At 39.0% G+C, this 21,521-nt stretch overlaps 1 protein-coding gene across 5 annotated transcripts in view; it reads left to right on the top strand.

Annotated features, from left to right (window-relative positions):
- PDE3A (phosphodiesterase 3A) overlaps window positions 1-15,428 on the top strand; it is a 228,525-nt gene extending 213,097 nt beyond the window's left edge. For all 5 annotated transcript variants that reach the window (XM_088055119.1, XM_088055117.1, XM_014256063.2 and 2 more), the window contains exons 15-16: window positions 2,901-3,141; window positions 6,488-15,428. In XM_088055119.1, the coding sequence (XP_087911245.1) occupies window positions 2,901-3,141; window positions 6,488-6,735 (489 nt within the window). In that variant the 3' untranslated portion in view covers window positions 6,736-15,428. The remainder of the gene's footprint in view (window positions 1-2,900; window positions 3,142-6,487) is intronic.
- Window positions 15,429-21,521: the final 6,093 nt, after the last annotated feature.

Consider the following 21,521-nt stretch of genomic DNA (forward strand, 5'->3'; position numbering starts at 1 on the left):
CAAAAGATGAGAACAGATGATCTAACCAGAGCAGTGGAATTGTTTTAGCTTCTCTGCAGGCCACATCTCTGTTCCCACAACCAGAACCTTTACGTGCTGAGCAGGACTGTAACACTGGCTTTCAGTTCATCACAGGCCAACCACATCTGCTCCCTACACACTGATCCTGACCCACACTTCATTTTTAAGACAACACTTCCAGCTCTCAGAGGTTTGTCAGAACAGTTGCACTAATTGTGCAAGGCCGTGCTGGTGGCACAAGGAAGGAGGACAGCCACAGATTGATTTACAAAGACCTGGGAATACAGCCAGTCACTGCTCCTCTCTTTCTAGGTGTAAGGGAGCCCTTAACTGAACCTTTTCTCATTATAACCTATTTAGCTGAGTGCAAGGGTCAGGGCTGTTCCCACACAATTCCTCTGTTTCCTGAGTGGGAACATTTTGAATGTTCTGGTCAGATTAAACTCCACATCCTGTCTTTTCCAGATGAAGCAAACAGGCTAAATCACTGAACAAGACAACCCACAGACTTCTCAGGGAGGCTGTGCAGACTTGGAGTCACAAACTAATCCCTTTAAAAGCTTTTTGAACTTCCCTTAAATTTACTGCACTTTCAGTTTGGAAAAAAAAAAATCCAACCAGGATTTGCTGCTGCCTTCTGGAGTATGTAAAGAGACAGAGAAAGGGACATAATTCAGACATTGACCTGAAGCTTCTTTATTTCTTTCAAATCTCCCAAGAAAAAGAAGGTACAATGAACTTTACATATAGTATGAATATAGCTGGTTCCATTTTTGTTTTCATTTTTTTTCTAAAACAAAGAGAGTCTCCCAAAACAACCTTCATGTCCCAAATTTTCTTTCAGGAAATGCTTTTCTTCTTCATTACAACTGTCCCAACAAACTGTACTTTGCAATTCTGGTGATGATCATAGCTTATGTGGGTGACTAGTGCATGCAGTGCCCCGATATATTGATGTCATCGAAGCATTGGACAGTAAATCAAGCTTGTGAGGATACAGATGTGGGAAGATATTGTGTTATCTGTTCCACAGTATGAGCCTGTGTTATTTTCCATCATTCAGAAACGGGATCCAAAACAGAGAACATTTTCTTTCTTGGACTTGCTTTTGGCGTTGAGGAGGATAAGCTAGATTCTCAATTTCTTTTATCGCTGTTAAAATCAGTTTTCCTTTAACGTAATAATCTACAAGAGGTGTCTCAAACCATGTTCACCATGCTTGTGAGCACTAGTTTTTTCTGCAGCTGGAAAAGTCTTCATATTCTCATTTCTAAAAAGGAAAATTTTATGGGAAGTTTGAATTTCCCTGGAAGTGCTATCAAAAAGCACACATATGTAAATTCAACCTATGCTGTAAAAGTCAAGAAATATCTTTGTTACAATAAACACCGACTTCTTTGAAGAATTTCACCCCCATCTAAATAAAAACTGTTTATTAAAAATGTGTTGTGTAAAAATATTCAAAATCCTGTGTCATATTGTTGCAGGATATTTCCTTCTCTTTACATATCCAGCATAATTATTTGAAGACAGGATAGACATATTAGATTTAAAAAAATACTGCAGGATGTTTCACATAATAAATCATGTTTTAATAGAATAATAAAAAAGAATTTGTAAACATTTCAACAGTCAGCATTTTTCCCAGTTCACAACTAGAAAATCTCAGATATGTTTCTGTAAGGACCAAGCTGTCACCTCTTCTTAATTTGCTGTTTCAAGAATGAATGGCACGTTTCAGTTGTTTGTCAACACAAATATTTTGTTTTTAATCATTGAACATAACATTTCAGGGTTGGTTATTATAAAATTAACAAACAAAACACAAGGAAATGAGATATTTGCTGTACATACTCCAGAATTTAGCTCTCATTTTTTGGCCTTCCTCAAATACAGATACAGACAGGGTGTTGTTCAGGTATGAAGAACCATTACTCTTCAAAAATTCACATTGCATGGAAACAAATAAAACTAAAGTATAACATAATGGACACTGAAAATGCATCTCCAGATTCTAATCTATATCCTTAAATATAGAACTCTGTATTGTACCACAGCACTCAGTTACATATCAGGCTTGATTAGGGAGGTTAGATATTTTTTGGGGGGAGATGGCATCTGGTCTTGTCACATCTGCTCAGCTGAAAGCACACTGATATCAGCAGAAGTTTTTGCTGTGATAGGGAATTGAGTATATCAGATTTGGTTCTGCAATGAAGTTTTACTTTATTTTGCATCATGAGAAGAGAGAGAAAAAACTCATGCCTCCCTCTCTCCCCCAGAAAACCCTAACAAAAAGCTTCATGGGAAAGATTTACTGTTGAATGAATGTCACACATTGCTTTCAAAGGGATCATTCTAATAGTTGCAGTTTAATTCTAAATATTATGAGCCAAAGCCAAGAGGACATCTGCAGGTTACTTTTAATAAGGATGAAATTAATAAGAAAACTAGTCTGTTGAGATAGTCCTGTCTTCTAGAAGTTGTCTTATTCCCTGTAAACAAGGTTGTTGTGAACTAGCAATCACACAATCAGAAAGGATTTTTTTGAAATAATGTGAAGAAATAATTGAAACAACGAATTCCAAGTTTTCACACAGTGCAAAGTTCAGGGCTAAGGGCATCCTTCTGCAGAGTCATTAACATCCTTGTTAAATTCATATTATTGGTAGTGGGCTGGTATCAGCCTAAAGAAAAGAGCTGTAGCTCTGACCATTTGACACGATGGCACTGTGGCAATGTCACGATGGAAGTGCCAGGGTGCCATTTAGGTGTAGTTCTTCCAGCAATTTTAATTGGTTGGATATGCTTTACTCCTTTTTGTGACATAGTTTTGTTTCTTTTAGCTCAGAGAAATGACAGCTATTTTTCATCTCCAGGGTGATGAAGAGGCCAGCCTGGGCTTGCCAATCAGTCCTTTCATGGACCGCTCTGCTCCTCAGCTGGCACACCTCCAGGAATCCTTCATCACTCACATCGTGGGACCACTGTGTAACTCCTATGACTCAGCGGGGCTGATGCCAGGAAAATGGATAGAAGATAGTGATGAATCAGGAGACACCGATGAGCAAGAGGAGGAAGAAACAGCAGAAATGGAGACTTGTGAAAATGCTGAATCCAGTAAGTTGTGGACACTTGCATTTTCCAACAAAACAAGTTCCATGTTGTGAGCAGAGCACTAAGCAGAGGCTGTAAGTTGGCCATGTTCAACACGGGCCTCCTGCAGAGTGACAGTGCTGTCCTCGGTGAAGTTGTGGCCACTTAAATTGTTAATGGAAATGTTCCATGGGTCCAGGACCAATGTGGTTCATATCCACCACTTATTTCAACCTTTGCTGGGGTTTCTGGTGGTGGATCATCTGTCTGTGCATGAGGGCTTTCTAGACTCTTTCAGGACTGGTGTTACTAGACTGCAAGAATTTCAGTTGGAAAAAGGATGTTTGGGAGAAGATTATTCAAGGAAAACACCATTTCCATGAGTTAACGTGACACACTGGAATAATAGAATGAGGGTCTGAAATGCTGATGCAGAAAAATAGTTTTTAACAATGGAATTGTTTTAATGCAAATCTCTTCAAGGTAACATGGAGAAGAGTGGGAAGAGAATTGGCACTGGGCACTGCTGTGCTGTGTGCTGGGAGCTGCATCACTTGGCTAGTCAGTAAATACAGCTTATGTTCTCCTGCCTCTCCTCTAGAAAGGCAACATTGCCAATATTTGCTGTACTGAGATGGAAGTTTTTTACCTTGAAAGGAGATTTCAGGCACTTGTGGGAAGTGACTTCTAAGAGGAAATACTGCAACTCTAGACCTCTAACTTTCATCAGTTTAATCCTGCATTGCCTTTTTCATTCTTTCATGGTTTTTCTCCCTCTGAATTTTCTACTACTGTTCCTTTATTTCCCTCCTGTGAGTGATCTTTCTCTCTCTCCCCTGTCCAGAAGTTTTAGGAAACAGCAGCCTTAAGTGCACTCATGAAATACCAATATATAGCTTTTTCCCCTCAAAAGCCTCACTTTTTCTGTTCTTGCCCACACACTTCCATGCCCTGCCTGGGTATCATCCCTGTTTGGGAAAGCTGAAAAATATTTGATGAGTGCAGTAAGTCACATGTGGATGAGGAACTAAAATCTATGTCTCCTGATGTGCAGAATTAAACTTTTATCTCTAGTAAGATCCAGAGGTGAACAGTTTGTATTTAAGAAATCATTGTCGTTTTTCACACACACACTCACACACACACTCACACTCGCACATAATTTAAATTTAGCACATTTAGCACAAAAAACATCTCGTAGAGAACAGTAAACATCAAGTAATATAACACCCACGGGTTAATTTAGCACCTTATGATCTATCAGTTCTGTAATAGGCAGAGCCACATGTTTGTGGCAGATTGGCCTTTATGGAGATGCCTGCTAGGAGGAAATGTGTGCAACTGGTAATTAACACAGACCCCCGAAGCCTGAAACTGATACTGCTGTATCAAAAAAAATTAAAAATATAAAGGATGTTCTCATATATCCAACCCCTGAAATCCTTGGTTTCCTTTCATCTAATATCTCTATTCACTTATCTTCTGTATCATCATTAGTGGAGTCAAACAATGCTGTTTTCAGGTTAAAAGCACTGATAGTTATTAACTCCTTTCATATTGCAAACAGACTGATTTTAGTGACCTTCTGTTTTCTTTTTTTACATTCTACCCTTTATAATATCTTATTATTCAGCCTGGTGCTTTTAGACTATGGTTTTCAAGACTTTAAAAATTAATGTATGAGAAGTTTTGAAGTATTCAACTAATGCTTTCTACTTCCTTCATACCAAATGGGAGATGCTCCTTTTCTTGATCATATGAATGAGTGACAAATTGTTGTCTTCAGGTCCCAGAATTCTCTGTGACTGTGTGGACCTTACTCAGTGTTCTATGACATCTTTTGTGTCAATATAGGGGCCTTATAGTTCCTTAGAAATGTGTACTTGTGATCAACACAATTTTGGACTTTATAAACTTTCTCAATGAAACAATAAAAGTTTGAGATGTCAGATGCGCAGACATTAAGACTGGTTTAGATGTTGGTAAAGATCTTTTGATAAAAATGCCTTTTAAGCAGATGTAAATATAATTGTGGCAGAAAACACTTCATCTAGGTCCTGATAATTCACTGAAGCAATTGAGATAAATTTAAGAGTTATAACCTTAAAGAAGCCTTAAGTAATTTATTTCTTTTTTTTATCATGTAGAAGCATGTACTTTCCCTGAAGGTCTTATGCAAGTATAAGAATTAAACAGACTCAGTCTTTAGTGATTCAGACAAATTTTAACACCACAGCAAGTGTCTGCAGAGAGCAACAAGATGTGGGGTCACCTGGGAAACCCAGGAGAGAATGTCCTGCTCTAGCATTGGCAGGGTAGGGGATTCTTATTAGTGCTAAACCTGAAGGTTTCCTACAGGGAACCAAGGGCTTTCTAATGAAGGATTGAATTGGATTTGGTCTGTGCTCAGTGAAAAGCTCTTTGTTTCCAGTTCAAAAGCTTCAAGGGCTAAACATTTTGGATCCTGACACAGACATACTTTAGGCAACCCGCAAATACTAATCCACGCAAATTTATTTCGTACAAAACATTCCTCTACGTCACCTTCTTTAAAGGAAAACCAGCAGTTGTCTTTGGAGGGGTTATTATTTCAGTTCTGTGATTGCCATTGTCACTGCTAATGACCAGGAAAATTTTTCAAACTTTGTACTGCTAAGGAGTTGACAATCTGTGCTGGACAGACTGTATTGACGGGATAAAAAACACCCTTCAGACAGAAAAACACTTGTAGTGTCAGCTGTGGCAAGAGCCATGAGAACCACCAGGGACAAAAACTCTTCTTAGTCTGAGAGCAGGGGACTGGTGCTTCAAAACCAAAGAAAAACAAGCTTTCTGGTAGCATTTGGCTATATGAGGACTTCTTCAGTGCTCAGAGTGGTTCCAAAGCAATGTTATGCTTAATCTTTAAGGTCACCTCGATGGCAGAGCAATAGATGACTTTGAAAATTGAACATAGGAAAGTAAAATCAGGATTTTTTTTTCCCCCTAGGACAATGGGCAGGGATCTATTGGGGGTGAGGAGGGCACAGAATTTAATGTATGTTGATCAGAGTCTTTAAGAACTTGATATGAAATGAGCAGAAACAGCTCAGCAACATGTTTTATGCATCATCATTCAAAGAGTAGATACCTCTGTGAGCAGTAGAGTCAGGTGCAATATGCAGCCTTGGGAGAGGATGATGCTGCAGCTCAAACTCAGTTTGCTTTCCTTAAGATCTGGAGAGTCACAGCTTTCTGAATTTTAACACTGTTTAAATTTTTGGCTTTAAAAATCTGTCATAGCACACTCTGTCTGCTTCCTGTGCCTTCAGTCGCTTTTCCTTCTCCAGCAGAAACCAGTACATTAATGTCACATTATGGTATTTTACAGGAAAGAAGAAGTTCAAGAGGAGGAAAATCTACTGTCAGATCACTCAGCACCTGCTTCAGAACCATAAGATGTGGCAGAAAGTGATTGAGGATGAGGAGAGGTTAGCTGGGTCAGAGAAGCAAGGCACGGAGCAATCCCCACTGCACCAATCTTCAGAACAAATCCAGGCCATCAGGGAAGAGGAGGAGGAGAAAGGAAAGGCCAAGAAGGATGAAGAGGAGAGCACAACTGTAGAACCAAACCAATGACAGCATTCACAGCAGTATTTTAAGACAGATTGACTCGTGCACAGACTCTTTCTCAAGCCAGCACAGCATTTAGACACAACACTGTAGAAGTATGGGATAATGCGCCTACAGCTGTTTAATTTGTTTCTCTTTCCTTTTTATGGTGAGGTACATTGTTTAAACTCCTATGCTCAAGGAAGCTTTCACACTGCAACACCGGCTTTACAGACTTTCTTTGAAGAGATTTGGGGGTGGGTGGAATTATATAAATATATATATATAAATAGCCAGGGTTATTGGCTGCACACTTCAGCAAAATACATTTAATGATATATTATGGTCACTGTGATATTTACAGGAGAAAGTTAGTTATCTAAGGAAATGCTGCTTCTGAAGCACATTTGCAGTTAACAGTAAGGTACCAGTTAAGTAGCTTTTGCTCTTATGCTGAGGGATAAAAGTTCCAAAGCTTTATATGAATGCTGATATATCCTGCCAACACGTAAGTGTGAGTGAGGGGGTGTTTGCAAGTGTGAGTGGATGTGAGGAAATACAGCATGGTCTGAGTTCTTACACTCTAGCTGTAGCACATGTCCCAGTATACCACAACAAACAGAAGGCCGGAATTTTAGAGAATTCGTGCCTGCAAGGGAACAATTTGGAGGAGCTTTGCTTTCCCATAGCCCTGCAATCCCAGTTTGCACTCCAGCTGCAGGCAGCAGCCGCTCAGAGCCGCAGCTCTGGCCCTTCCCAGCTGTGCCAGCACCATCACCTCCAACTCCTCCTCTTCCTCCTCCTCCTCCTCGGCAGCTCTGGGACTGCTGGCGAAAGGGATGTGCCAGGAGGGCTATTTCCAGAGGGGGAACTGCATGGCACAGCAATCTGTTCCCCTGGAGATGACCTGGCCTCCCTGTGCTCTGTACTGTTGGAGCAGCAGTGCGGGGTCAGGCGTGGGTTTGGGCAGGAGAAAACGGGGAGCAAACGCGCTCGGAAGCTGCAGGCACACTGTCCTCCTCTTCTGCCCTCAGCCCCTGCCTCTGGGCACCAGTGACCAAAGGCATCACTAAAGAACAAAGCCAAAAAGGCAAAGGGTGCTTCAGGAGCTGCATGGGGGACAGGTGCCAGTCCTGGGCCGGGCACTCGGCTGTCCCTGCAACCACTCACATGAGCTTCAGAGAACTTGAGTTTTCAGTGTGAGGTGCTGGATGGAGAAGTTTATTGCTGGCATTCTGCTTAGAAGCAGCATGTGTGATCCCACCAATATACTTTTTTTCCTTCTTTCTACTTTTTTTTTTTTTTTTTTTTTAAGAGGAAGAAAAAGATCAGGCCTGTAAGAACAGCAGATCTTTTTTTTGTTGTTGTTGTTCTGTTCATATGTTTTCTCTGTTGTTTATGCTGTGAGCCAAATGTCTATTTAAAAGGTTGGATATTCACTTTCAATATTTTATTTCACGTTATAGTTGTCAATTATTAGCTGTCTAGATGTAAATATGGAAAAATTTTTATGAGTTCCTGTAGATAATGATATCTTTAAGAAAAAAAAAAAAAGAAAAAGAAAAAAAAGGGAAAAGTTGTTTTGTAAAGATAGTTTTTTTAAAAAATAAATACAAAAACATTTTTATACAGTGTAGCCATTTTCAAACCCCACAAATAAAGTCTTGACTAATTTGTATAGACCATTCTGGGAAACCAGCGGTCTACAGGATCAAGGCTTTAAAATATTAATGCTCTTGGGGACTGGCAGTACCAACCAGTACCCCACAGTTTAGAGATTTGTTCCCACAGAAAGAGTTATATATATAAACTCCAGTATCTCTCCAAAATCCTTTGACTATGTATGCTTTTTCTGCTTTGTTTCTGTAGCCCATTACCAAGAAGAGGGTTGCTTGTGAGAGTAAGATTCTTTGTGAAAGGCAGAGTTTGTAGAAGTCCTTTCTGTATTAAATTTCTGACATTACACCCATCACTTTTTGCTATTGTTACACATTCACCAAATTTCACGATCCTGTCGACACCTCCCCAAAATGTTGGAAAACATTCTCTATCAAAGCCAATAGTGTGTGTTATCACTTGAGAGCTCCTTCTTGCTTTGTGATTCTGTCAGAATGAGATTTTCCTCTAAAGAGGATTTGGGGTTTTTACTGGTTCTACTTGGCTGATATTGTCCTGTCCTACTCTTACCAGTAGAAAATGTGTTTTCCTTTCAGCAGAGTGACTGGAGCAGGGTTCTGAATGCTCTTATCAGCAGGAATATTTAGGAAATGTTTTCCAATGAAATCAGGAAAGCAAAGATCGAAATCACATTGCTATTTTAAAGGAAAAGAACATAGCAGAATTCATTCAAGAGAAAAAAATGTCTCCAAGATCTCAGCAAGTCTCCACTAATTCCAGCTTGCATTGTTTTCATATTCTCTTCAGATATTTGATTGATCATTTTATTTGGGCTTTTCCTGTACAAGTGATATGCCTACCTTATAGTATGAGAAGGATTTATTATGCTTAATTTTGTCCTTTAAAAATTAAACTTAACAGAGATGCTTTAAAATGTCACATCTCCAAGCACTTCTTTGTCAATTTGCAGTGCATAATCACTGAAACTGGATTTTAATACTGGCTTCTATATTGCCTTTGCTGGAAGATGAAAAAATTCTATTGCAGCAAGTGTTAGTGGGTGCCCAGTTAAATTACAAAGCATTCAAGAATGAGGCAAAATCCTGTAAGTAGGGTTCCACATATTCCTCTAAACTGACTCACATAGGGTTGTAAAGAACTGAGAATAACTAAGGAAAGTTATCTAAAAATGTGCTGAAACCATTATATTTTTCTACTCATCATTTTTGGTTGCCATTAAGTAAACTTAGTGTCAGCTTCTAATTTCTTCCTCTGCATTGCCAAGGCAGCTGTTAGAAACTGATATACCATTGCTACCCAAGCCTGTTCATGGGAACAGTCATTGAGCTGGACCTTTATGCTGAAGAAATTTCTGACAGACTTAAAATTAGAATGACTTTTTTTATCCAAAGTAGAAAGAAATTCCAGTGAAGAAGATGAAGTAGCTGTGAGTGCTCAGATTGGTAAGAGGTGATTTTTTTTATTTTTTTTTCACACTCCAAATAGTAATCCAATTTCTTCAGGTGGCACCTCCTTAGGAATCTCATTCTCAGTCTTTGAAGTGCATGTCTGGCAGGCAATGATTAGGAAATCTCTAGGTTGGTAACAACATAACACAAAAGAAAATAACAGAAATTTTATGTCAAGAATGTGAAAAACTTTTTTTTTTTTAATTTGTGCTTTGGGGTTCATAGATAATGAAGCAGGTAATTTAGGGGGCTTTATAACATTTTCTAGACCAAAGGAAGCAAAACCTTTACCTACAGTTATAGCAGCCTTTTGGAGGCAGATCTTGGATTTCCACTTTGTGTAGCCCTTTGGGGTTGCAAGCACCAAATAAACCACAGCCTATGAAATATTTTAGGAAGAAAAAACAAAAAAAATAAAATTAATTGTATTCTATCAGCAAAATGCTCATGTTTTAGGTGGGATGTTTACAATGTTGATATGAATTGCTGGTACATACCATATGTAAAGCAGTGTGTTAGATACTAAGGAAAACAACCCCCATTTTATCAGTGTTTTGCAGTGGCAAACCCAAAGTGCTTTAGTTTTCTGTTTTCTAAAAACAAGAGGAAGAGAAAGACTAGATGATTTTTCCCATTTGGATATTTTGTTTTCCCCACTGTAATGGCACTTGGTGTCTGATCCTGTTCTCTTCTAGCCTAGAAGTTTGCCTGAAGATTTGCAGTCCTTGCAGCTCCCAGTACAGTGAGAAAAGGACTCTGTGTGTCACATAGCAATCACATGTAAGCACTTTTGTCCCTGTATTGGCACTTTCATTGATAGCCACGTGGTGTTTACCATGGAATATACCTTCTCTCATTACACTTGTGTTGCAGAGGGAACATGTGGAAGTAAGAGTGTGAAAGCCCCAAAACCTTTTCTTTTAGGAGGAGTTTAAGACATTAGTTTCTAAGAAACCAAAAATGCTGGGTCTAAAAACAATAGTTTCCACCATGTTCAATGGGCAATAATTTACTGCGCTCTATATTCATGCTCTAATTCTAAAATCTTGGTTTGTTTTTAGCTAATGTGCAGAGCCTTTTGACGCTTGTCTCTGAAAATCATCTGCTTCCTCCCGTAGGAAGGAGCTGTTTGATGAGATGTTGCAAGCTGTGCATCAGAAATGAGTAGCAATCTAGGGAAAAGGGATTTTTCTGTGCTCTTGGCAGGATTTGGGATGGCCTTCATTTGTGAATGAAATCTTTTACACAAAGCTGTGTGTCACTGAAGGCTTCCCCTGTTACATCATGCAGGTTGCTGGCTCTCATGGCAAACACGGTCACATCATGGCAGGAAATGGTTCCCAGGGTAGATGTAATTTGAGAATGCTTTTGTTAATAATGCAAGGATAGTTTTCATCAGTTTTTATTCTGACATCATGTGCGAGCTTCTCTCTGCATCATCATCAGCCTAAAGATGGATTTAGGTCTTTTACCATTGTTGTACCACTGTTAGAATTTCTTAAGATCCTGGTGGTCTGAATCTGCAAGAAAGTTAAGGCTATAGAGGTTCAAATAGATGCTTTTGAAGGTACCATTTGGCATCTAAGTAAATTTCGCTCCCAAGTCCCATTCTAGGCATTCCATGCTGGACATTACGTTCATTTGTTTTCTTTAAAAATTCTAAATTTCTGTCTGCTTTTTTGCTGGAATTCTTTTTTTCTTTCTGAAATTCTGGCCCCATCTTTCTTCAGAAATGCTCTGGAAAGTAGAAGGCAGTGTGAAGAAGGCAGGGATTTTGCCAAATTGAACATCAGTCAGTGGCAGAGCCTGTAAGGACTCTGTGTGGGCATCCAGTGCTGCTGCTCTGTGAGCTGAGTAGGAATGGGGTAGCTCTCAGCAACCTCAGCCTAGCTGGACTTGGAATCCTAGAGAATTTTGTCATTTTTCAAAATGAACCCTAGGCATTTTTGAAAACTCAGCCATAAGGTCTAATGCAGCAAAAGGTTTGTGGTTGGCCCTGGTTGTTAATGAAGTACTTGTGCAACGTCTAAGTCCTGCCACCATTGAGATGTTCCAGCATCACATGTTTAAGGAAGGAAGGTTTCAATTAAAGGATGAGAGGGTTTCTGAGCCTCCCACAGCCTCATGGGCAGAAGATTAGACATTAGAAGGACGTTCCCAGAGTGAAGAATACACCTCTCTGCAGGCACTAAGGGCTGCCTGCTCTCCCCAGCCTCAGCCCTGGGCACTGGCCTTAGAACTTGGGTATCCTCACCCCAGAGCTGGGGCAATCAGTCCTCAGGCTGATGGGGTTGTACACATGCAGAAGGGAAGTAAAACTAGAATTTTGTGGGAAGGAGAAAAGGAAATCATAGTCCAGTATCAAACAGATTGTATAAAACAAAATTTTATTCTCCTTTTCTTTCAAAAGCAAATGTAATCCTGCTGAAATGGAGTAAACATAGAGTTCCTTGGAGTTTAATTGCTGTTTGATGTTGCAGTGTTAGTCAAAATGATGGCAGTGTTAAAAATAAGATTGTTATTCCCATTAATTAAAGCGGGGGAATCTTTTATTTTTTCCTATTTTTCAGTGAATCAGCAAGTAAGAATGTCCAGGGATCTTAGAGAAAAACACATGTTAAGTGATTTTGAACAGATAAAAAAAACAATAGAAATTATGTGACAGCTGTCTTAAGAAACATTGGAAGAGCTTGCAAAATTATTGATTATTGGAGCCAAACTTTGATTTAGAGCAAAATAGCACCCAGTACTTTTGAGAGCAATTTAGTATGACAAATCTTTGTTTGAATTTCATCACTTTCTTTCAGCAAAACAACATTCCTCTGCAGGTAAATTAAAGCAGGGTTTAGCCCCTGCTGGGGGGCTAAACTACCACAGAACTACCCTGCTGTGGTAGTTATTTAGTCCAGCATTGGAAGGAGCAGTGTGAGAATTATTCTCCATTTACAACTTAATTATTATTTATTCAGAGGTCTTTAGTGGGATTTTCCTGGCAGGCAGGTGTTCTTTTGATGAAAAATGCATCACACCACCACACTGGGATGCAGATGTCACCTGAGTAAGCACCTGAGCTCTTAGGATGATACAAACTCCTCAGGAGCCTGGGGGCAGAACAGTGCTGGTGTATTTCATTTTCAAAAGGACAAAAGGGGGGAAGAGCTCGAGCCAGTTAACAAAACTTCTTTGATAAAACTGAAAGGGTAAGCAGTGTGCAGTCTGAAACCCTGCCAGTGTCACTTGAGGTGTATGCAGACATTTCCCCGAGTGCTTGCTCGTGTAAAACTGCTGAGTTCAGGTAAAACCAGCTGACCTTGGGTGTGCTCTGTCAAGCTGAGGGATGTAGTAAGTCAAGAAGAATTTTTGACTGAAGTTGTTTAATTCTCCTTCGTTAAGGAAAACTTTGCTTGGTGCAAGAGGATGAAAAAAAAAAAAAATATAAAAGAATATTTCATTTGAGCTTTTCAGGTCGCTAGTCTGTGCCTGTGGTTTCTTGCTTCCAAAGCTGTGTGTGTAATGTGTCTGAGATGTGGGAATGGGGCAGCAGAGGAGAATTCTTCTGCCCTGGATGCCATAGGGAGTCTTTGTGCTCTGGGGAGCACCACTGAAATCTGCAGGTGTGGAAGAAGGTGTAAATGAGCAGTGAATTAATTAGGGAAATTCCAATATTTCTTTTTTCTGTGTGGAAGCATAAGAGCAGGTGTACAGGACCTTGCCACTGCTGCAGGCCATGTGTCCTTTTATGATTGAATTCTCTTGTCCTGAGGTAAAACCATAGAAAATCAGATCAAATAATAGCTCAAATTTTCAACGCTCAGAAACAATTGATGTGAATTAGCAACTGCTCTTTGCTTTTATGTATTTATTTAAAAGAGTTGGGAGGTTTTGGTGGTGCTTTTTTATTCTCCTCTGACTTTAGTTGTATTCCCCCATGCTTTCTTAAAAAAAAAAATTAAAAAAAGCTCTGTGATCTGGTCAGAGAGAAATCAGTGAGGGGTTTGCCATGTGTGTACATACTGCTGTAGGTAGAAAGCCTGCTAAAGTCTCTTAAAGCTGACTTTCCTTTTCAAAATTCCTGCCTGATCCCGAAACACAACGAAAACCTGTGTTTGAATGCAAAATGTTGATTTGTAGGTGTTTGTAAACCTTGATACAGTACTGCAGATGGTGTCCCAAAAGATCAAACACAACGTTAATAACTGCTGTGTGATGTTGATGATATCTTTAATATTTCAACCATGTCAGCGTACTTTTGGTCATTACTTTTCTAAAGTTAAGTCTTCTTCTCTTGAATAATCAATATCAGATGTTTGCATGATGGAAAGTAATTTAAGTTTACTTTTTAAAAAGCCGTGATTCATACTGTGGGTTACGTTTGTTTAACAGATTAACATTTTCACTGATGGGTGGCAGTTTTTTTTTCTTTTTAGTGCTTTTGATAGAAGAACATCTAGGATATTTTCCAACAAAAACACATTTTTTCACCTTTGCCTCCAGTTGTGGAAGAAAGACCTTCCAAAAATAATTCTTTTCCAATACAGTTTGGCCTGTCTGGGTAACAATATGCAAGTATATATATCATGTAGAAGATGTGATTGAAAAAATTAAAAATCCCATTTTGGTAAAGTGATCAAGAAATTAATATAGCAAGATTACAGCCCTTTCTCAATTAAAATCTTTGGTGTGCCAATATAATTGAAGCACTTGACCCCCACCAGATTCGAGGGCCAAATTATACAATTTTTTTTTATTCTAAAATTGACAACAGGCCAAAGTTCTTTTACTTCAGGAAACACTGAGAAATTTGGTCATCTTACCTCCTGTCCTTTCAGGTTTGAATCCTGGCCTGGGACCTCGGGGCAAAATTATTTTAATGATGCTTATTCAGATTCAGCTATAGTAGCAAGTTACCACAAATCACTTGTGTACTACAAATTTAATTCCTCCTTGTTTTTTTTTCACTTCAAAAGGTGAGAAAAAGGTGGGGGGAGTGTAATTTTATATGGCTCTATTTGAAAAGGGTTTTGTGTACCTTTATAATTCTTTTGAAGCAATATTTTAAAAAAATAACTGCCAGCCAAAGTGGCAATGCAGAAAAGTGCCATCTTGTTTAGGATTTGTACACGCCAGTTTTTAACACAGTGTTCTTTTCACTAAGTACTACATACATTAATTTATATTTATATATTGTCAATATTGTTGTAACCAAGCTTCTCCTTTCTAAACACTTCAGAAACAAGGCCTTGTATTTTTAGGTGATTTTCATAAACAGAGTAATTCTTTTCCTTTCACTAGTATCTTGCACTCGATACATGTAGCAATACTTAATATATTCTCTTCACAAGTATTTGTTAAGTGATTTAGTTAATGGCTGATAAATGTTTTGTACAAAATAGATTCTGTACAGGAAAAAAAATCTTTTAGATAAACATTATTTATTTTTACTGTTTTGTAAGTTAGACACTATAATGGAGCTCCTTTTTGCCAGAATTACTGGAAGTGCCTCTTGGTAAAATGTATTATACAGTAAATATGTATTCAAAATTATTAGAAATACTTGTCACAAAATGAACAATGTGGATGTTGCAATGTGAAGACAAATGTACAACATAAATATAATTCTGTGGTATCCTGTTGGCTCCGTTTCTTTTTCCTTTTTTGAACAAAATTGCTTTCGGTGCCCAGCTTCCAGTTTGTCAGACTAGAAATGACTTTACCCTCTTTAGACTCTGATTCAAATCCAGTGAAAGCTTGTATATATTGAATTACCATTTTAGCTGCCAGCCCTGCTTGGTATGTATTAGTGACCCAAGCTCATGTTTGTTGGTATCCAATTTCCTGAGACTTTTACCTGCAGATTTCTGCACTTTGGTTCAGATTACTAATAAATCCCATGTTAAATACTTTGTGACTCAACCAATCTGTGGAAAGCCTCGTTATGACCATTCTTCTTTAATGATGACCAGTATTTCAGCATCCATCATCAGTGTACTACTCAGTCCAATTAATGTGGACCACACAGACTGAATGTGGTCAGTATTACCTGGCAGCATTCAGCCACAGCAATGCAGGGTGAGTAATCCTTCCAGAGAAAATTAAATGTGTTACCTTAACAGTTTCCCATATTAATCACAGGAGTAATCTGTTAAAGTGGGACATCAGTGAGTGAAATCAATTTTCCTGCCATTATATTGGCAAGTATGCTGTCATTTTTCAGTGTAAAATTTTACTAGTCTTTTATGTGGGCTAGAATTGACATCTAGCTACTGTCTTTATTCACTGTTTATAATTTCAAAAAAAGTATCTCACAGCTGTCAAAAATTTTACCCATTTTTAAAGTTTTATTACCTACTTTCATCAAAGACCTGGAGAGCTCTTCAGCTAATTGATTTGAAATGGTTGCATAGAAATTATCTAGCTCAACCATGTGTTCAAAGCATCTTTAAGTGAAAAATTAGCAGATTTCAAAATCATCAGAAGTATCAGCCCCATATCTGGCTGTCAGTTTCCAAATTCCCCCAGTTTATTTGTCCTCTGGCTAAAATTCTGAATGGAAAAAATGTAAGGAAATTTGCACCAGGCAGTGATTAGGAAGATACAAGTCAGGATCATTGCCAGTATAGGAAAGTAAAATATTTTTAACCTATTCCAAGGGAACTGCTTCTAAGCCAGCAGCTGCTCTGTCCCAAACACTTCACATCTCAACAGCATGTAATTATTTGATGCTAAAATTCACAGAGGGGAATGCAAGTGGAGCAGCAAAGAAAAACTTTTCCCTCACTACTTCTCACCACAAAGAGTAGGGGCTACCAAGGTAAAGAATGCACTTGTCTGAAAATCACAGAACTCTCTCCGAAGCTCTTCAGACAGCGAGAGGTTCCCATGGGAAGAGATGAGCAATAAAACACAGGGCAGAAGCCGTGAATCTGCTAATGAGACCACACATGAGCCTGCCTCTCCTGGGGTTCTGGTAAAACATAAAGGAGGCCGTGACGCACAGTCCCTAGCAGCTCAATTAAAAGTTGCATTTTCCAGGTGTTCAAAATACTCTCAATTGCTTGAGCAAATCCAGTTGCCTAAAAGCACTTGAAGTGTTTCACTACAAACACAGTTCTCAGAGAACTCTTGATGTTTTGTTTAGCAATGATTTCTTTTAAAGTGTCTACAGCCGTCTCACCAAAATCCTGTGGAAATCAACCTAATGCCTCCACGGACTCCCCAGATATTGTAGGGATGGAAGAGCAAGCAGCTTTGACAGGAAGGTGACTTGCAGGTGCTTCCCTGGCTGATGGGGTCTGTAACTCTGGGGTTTCCATCTCACACCATCCAAGGGGAATTTCAACTGCTCCACACTGGGCTCCCAGAGACCTGGCACGCTGCAGTGGAAGTTGTCAAAACTACTTTGTTGAACAGCTTCACTGCCAAGAGGTCATACAAACCTTGCATTAATTCATGAGAAAACATGCAAGTTTCAAATTTATCTGAGAGTTCTGATGGCTTGTGTCACACCCAGCATGGATTGCTAGTTATAATCGCTGAACAACCTGGGCATAATGGTTTAGAAGTCTGATACAGATAAAAGGTTGCTGCAGCACCTGCTTGTCTCCAGACAGGAAATACACAGCAAAAGGTTCCTGTTTGATCTGCACAATGGCTTCATTTAATGTTCCTTCTGCTGTTGTTGCTGATAAATTACTTCCCTCCACAGTCCTTTGCACGGGGTGATTGTTTATTATTGTTCTTGCCAAAGGCATCATATTCTACAAGTTCAACACCTTCAGTGTAATCAGCTCTCCTGCTCAATCCTTTGTACCTTCTCTTTCTACATTTCTAGGCAAAATCTTTTGGTTTAAACCTACTTCAAAGAACTTATCTTCATTAAGGAAAGTGTTATAGACTTTTTTCTAAGAATAATGGCATTAATCTCCAGTTGCTGGATGAGTTACATTTTCACTTATTACATCTTTATGCACAGCAATTCTCCCCGAAGCTCCAGAGGGTGCAAATGCTTCCTGCCCTGAAGAGTGTCACATCACTGGATTTCACATTCATCCTGCTTTTTGTACTCTCTCAGAAACAGGTTTCCCAGAAGATCTCTGCACAGTGTGGCGCTGCATAAAAATACATAGTAATTATTTTCAAAGTTTTCGTTAAAACCTGACTCTGTCATTTGAGTTGGGGCTGGAGCAGAAGGTTGGTTGGGTTTTTTACTTGTTGGTTTTTTTTAATTAACCACTCAGGAAGGAAAACCTCTGAGCCATTTTACCTATCAGTCACTTTCTGCAAGTCCTTTCAAGGTAATGTACAGCCATTGACCACACTCCTAAACTTTGCCTCGGGTACCCAGCACAGAGAGCACACACAGAAGAGGTGATACTGTTCTGTGGTCAGGGTGCAGTAAAGAAAGGCCTTTACTGCCACTCCTATTTCTGAAAAATTTTCTTGCTTCTGTGTCATGCAAGAGGCTGAAAATGCAAGTATCAGGAATAATATGATTCGGAGTAAAGAGATTATTCAGTAGGACCTTTGCATATCGTAGTAACAAGAAGTTAGACAAATCCAAAATATAATTGGAACATTTTTCTATTGCTTTGCTGTCTTTTGGTAAGAAAACTATTCTTTGAGGTTACAGGATAGATCTGGAAGTCCTTAGTTGGGCAAGAAAAGGCTGAAATTCCAAGGCTGAAATTCCCCCAGCAATCCCCAAGAGCTCCTAAAAGCCAAAGTGTATTATTTGTCTCTGTCTTTGATGTGGAATGGGTACCCAAGGTTTGTTCTGGCAGTGGGTTTCCTACCTATTTATATCCTTACCAAGCCTGTTCCTAGGACTGGCAACAAAAAGAAGAAGAAAATTAATGTCGAGAAATTAATAATCCATAGCGGTAGAGTAGAATAACTAAAGCAATTAAAATTTTATAGGCAGTGAAACTTGGATGCCTTGTTAGTTAACTGCAAATGCCTTCCCTCTTTCTACCTGTCATTGAGTGCAAGCTACACATTTACAGTAATTGCTGCCATGACTGGCTCTCCTCTGAGTCAGTCCAAGTGGCTCAGGGTTGGAGCATTTTCATGTTAGCAAAAATAAAATATTGAAAGAGCATTTGGCCAAGTCTCAATGAGAGTAGCTGAAGACTCATTCCACCAAGAGTTTATAAGTAACTTTGCTTTGCAGCACAATATTAAGGATTGCAAATGTATTCTCTATTGGACTATAGGAATCACTTAAATTCAGATTTTAAGGTGATGTGGTATACCTTAATCCTACTTACATGTTTCAGTTTGCTTTTTTAAACAGTATTTTCTTTCTAGCAGATGAAACTGCATTCTGTTGGAATACATTTTTTTAAAGAATTTCCTTTTTAGAAAGGAAAAAAAAATTCATTCTTCTAAATACTGCTCCAAAAGCCTGCTGTGTTGTCAGTGTAATGTCAGTATAATGGTGGGCCTATATATGAAGATTACACTTGTCACAGCTATTCACTTTGGCTAGACAAGGCTTTGTAAGTGTAATTAACCCGTGCTTTAGAAATGAAGGTGGTCTGGCTTCTAATTTCCTGTAACTAATGCAAAGCAGGTATGTAAAGAAAACAGACCTCAAGGAACAAGCTTCAGTCTGGTTCTTTGTCCTGTAGCTGCTTTAAAGGCTTTGTTTAAATTACAGAATAAGTATCTCTAAGTAGGCAATTTCTTTTAGGACTATAGGAAAGAAAAGCTTTCTTGTCTGGATGATTGTCTAGCAATCTTCCAATGGGTTTTGTGTCATTGTGCTGTGGGAGACACTGGAGAATGACAAGCAAGAGGTGTCATGTCCAGTATTATAATTGGTTGTGATTTGTTTCTCATGTCTCACTCCTTGGTAGTGAATTGTGGTATTGAATTTCCATGTGACATCCTGCAAGGCCTAGAAGACTACGAAATCCCTACCTGGATGAGACTTTCTTTTTTGTCAGATTAACTTACTGAATTTTAGAGAGGATCCATCATTCATTTACCCTGAGCATCTTGAAAAGCATTGTAGAGGACGTAAGTATGGTCATTTCTGAGGAGCTGCTATAATTAGTTCATAAAGGAATGGTGACACTCATCTGGAGGTGTAAGAAAACTTTCCATAATGGAAAATACCTCCCCCAAGTGGTTTAGAGGAAGTTCCAGTTAAGATATCAGCACCTATGAAGTCAGAGAAGGCTCTGTAAAGCAATTTCAGTAAAAGACAACAGTGGTAAAAACCTGATACTGAGGTTTTACAATGAAACAAAAATCCAGGAAAGATGAGAGGATTGCACTAAATCTTGTGGGTCTTGTTTTTCAAAGCACTGGTGCCTTCTAAAGGACATAAAACCAGAACATAGGCATTTTTCTGTTAGTGTGGAGGACAAGGCTCTGGTGCTTAGCAATACAATCTGTAGCATAATGGAGGATTACGGGATTAAGGGACTTTTATAACAAATTTACATATCTGATGATGAAACTTCACTTATTTTAAAGAACAGTGTGGTAAATGTTACCAGTGGCAGAATAACTGGAATCTGTGTCAGAAATCTTTGAAGGCAACAAGGTCAGCAATCAAGATTAAAGGTCATGCAAAACTAGTACAGATCCCGTATTGTGTAAACTCGGTTTTCCTAATAATTGAAGGAAATGGCCTGGAAGCTGTTCTCTTAAAGAGGTTGAAAGAGCTCATAATCACTAAGTCTCCTAATCACTAATTACTGTGAACTATTAGGCACCCTGATATCTCTTAGAAAAGGGGAAAATAGATTTCCAAGTTTCCAAACCAAAGAAGGATACAAGACACTTTAAAGTACAAAATGTGAATTATGTGTAGTGTAATAAAATTCCAGCCGCATTAAGAACCCAAAATGGTGAAATAACAAAGGAAAGGATAATAATTTGTATTAAATCTAGGAAAGCAAAAGCCTACTCTGTGTTTGGCTGTGTGAGTGAGGTCTTGGCTGCCATGGGAACCTGATGTACTGCAGAGGGTGGGAGGGAATAAGAAGGGAAAAGGAAGAAGAATTTTTAACTTTAATACCTTTTCTGTTTACATAATCAAAGCCTACAGGGTAGCAGAAGATGGGATTTACAGCCTCTCTCAGCTCAACAAACTACAGAGGGAACTAGTCACATCCTTCACCTTTACCCAAACTTACAAATAAATATTTCAGCTGCTGTGACCTTGTGGCAGGAAAAACTCAGGGTGGGAATGAAGTCTTCAATATTTTCCTTTTCTTTGTTTGTGGTGAAGGACTTGACTGACTCTCCCATGCAGTCCTGTCCTCCTCCTTAATGGATCTTTTCACTCTGGTTTTGGGGGTTTTTTTCATGTTGATAGGGACATTGCCCTGTAGATTTTGGGGAGCAGGGCATACTGGGAATAACAGGGAGGACCAGGGACTGGATAAGAAATATTTGTGAATCACTTGTTCACCCTCCAGCCTGTCTTCTCTCACGCACTCCCCACTTTCTCTATTTTTTTTGTTCCAAGTCCATTCCCCCTTGAATTCTTTTGTTTCCTGGAATTAAGCAATTAATAAGATCAGAGTTTTGGTTTTTTTTCCTCTCCACAAGGTTTGTCACGTGCCTCATCAAACTTAGAGCAACTTGCAAAGAAAATACCCTCTATGAGCTGTTTAAATGCCCTTCATGATTCCCATCTAGGGCACCCAGTATCTTTGCTTTGCTTTTCCAGTGTCCTGGAACTGATAGGAGGGGACAGAGGAAGAAAAACCT

This window comes from Pseudopodoces humilis, chromosome 5 (assembly GCF_049639895.1).
Source record: "Pseudopodoces humilis isolate 2021_Gansu_Grassland_sample_001 chromosome 5, ASM4963989v1, whole genome shotgun sequence".
Lineage (NCBI taxonomy): Eukaryota > Metazoa > Chordata > Aves > Passeriformes > Paridae > Pseudopodoces > Pseudopodoces humilis.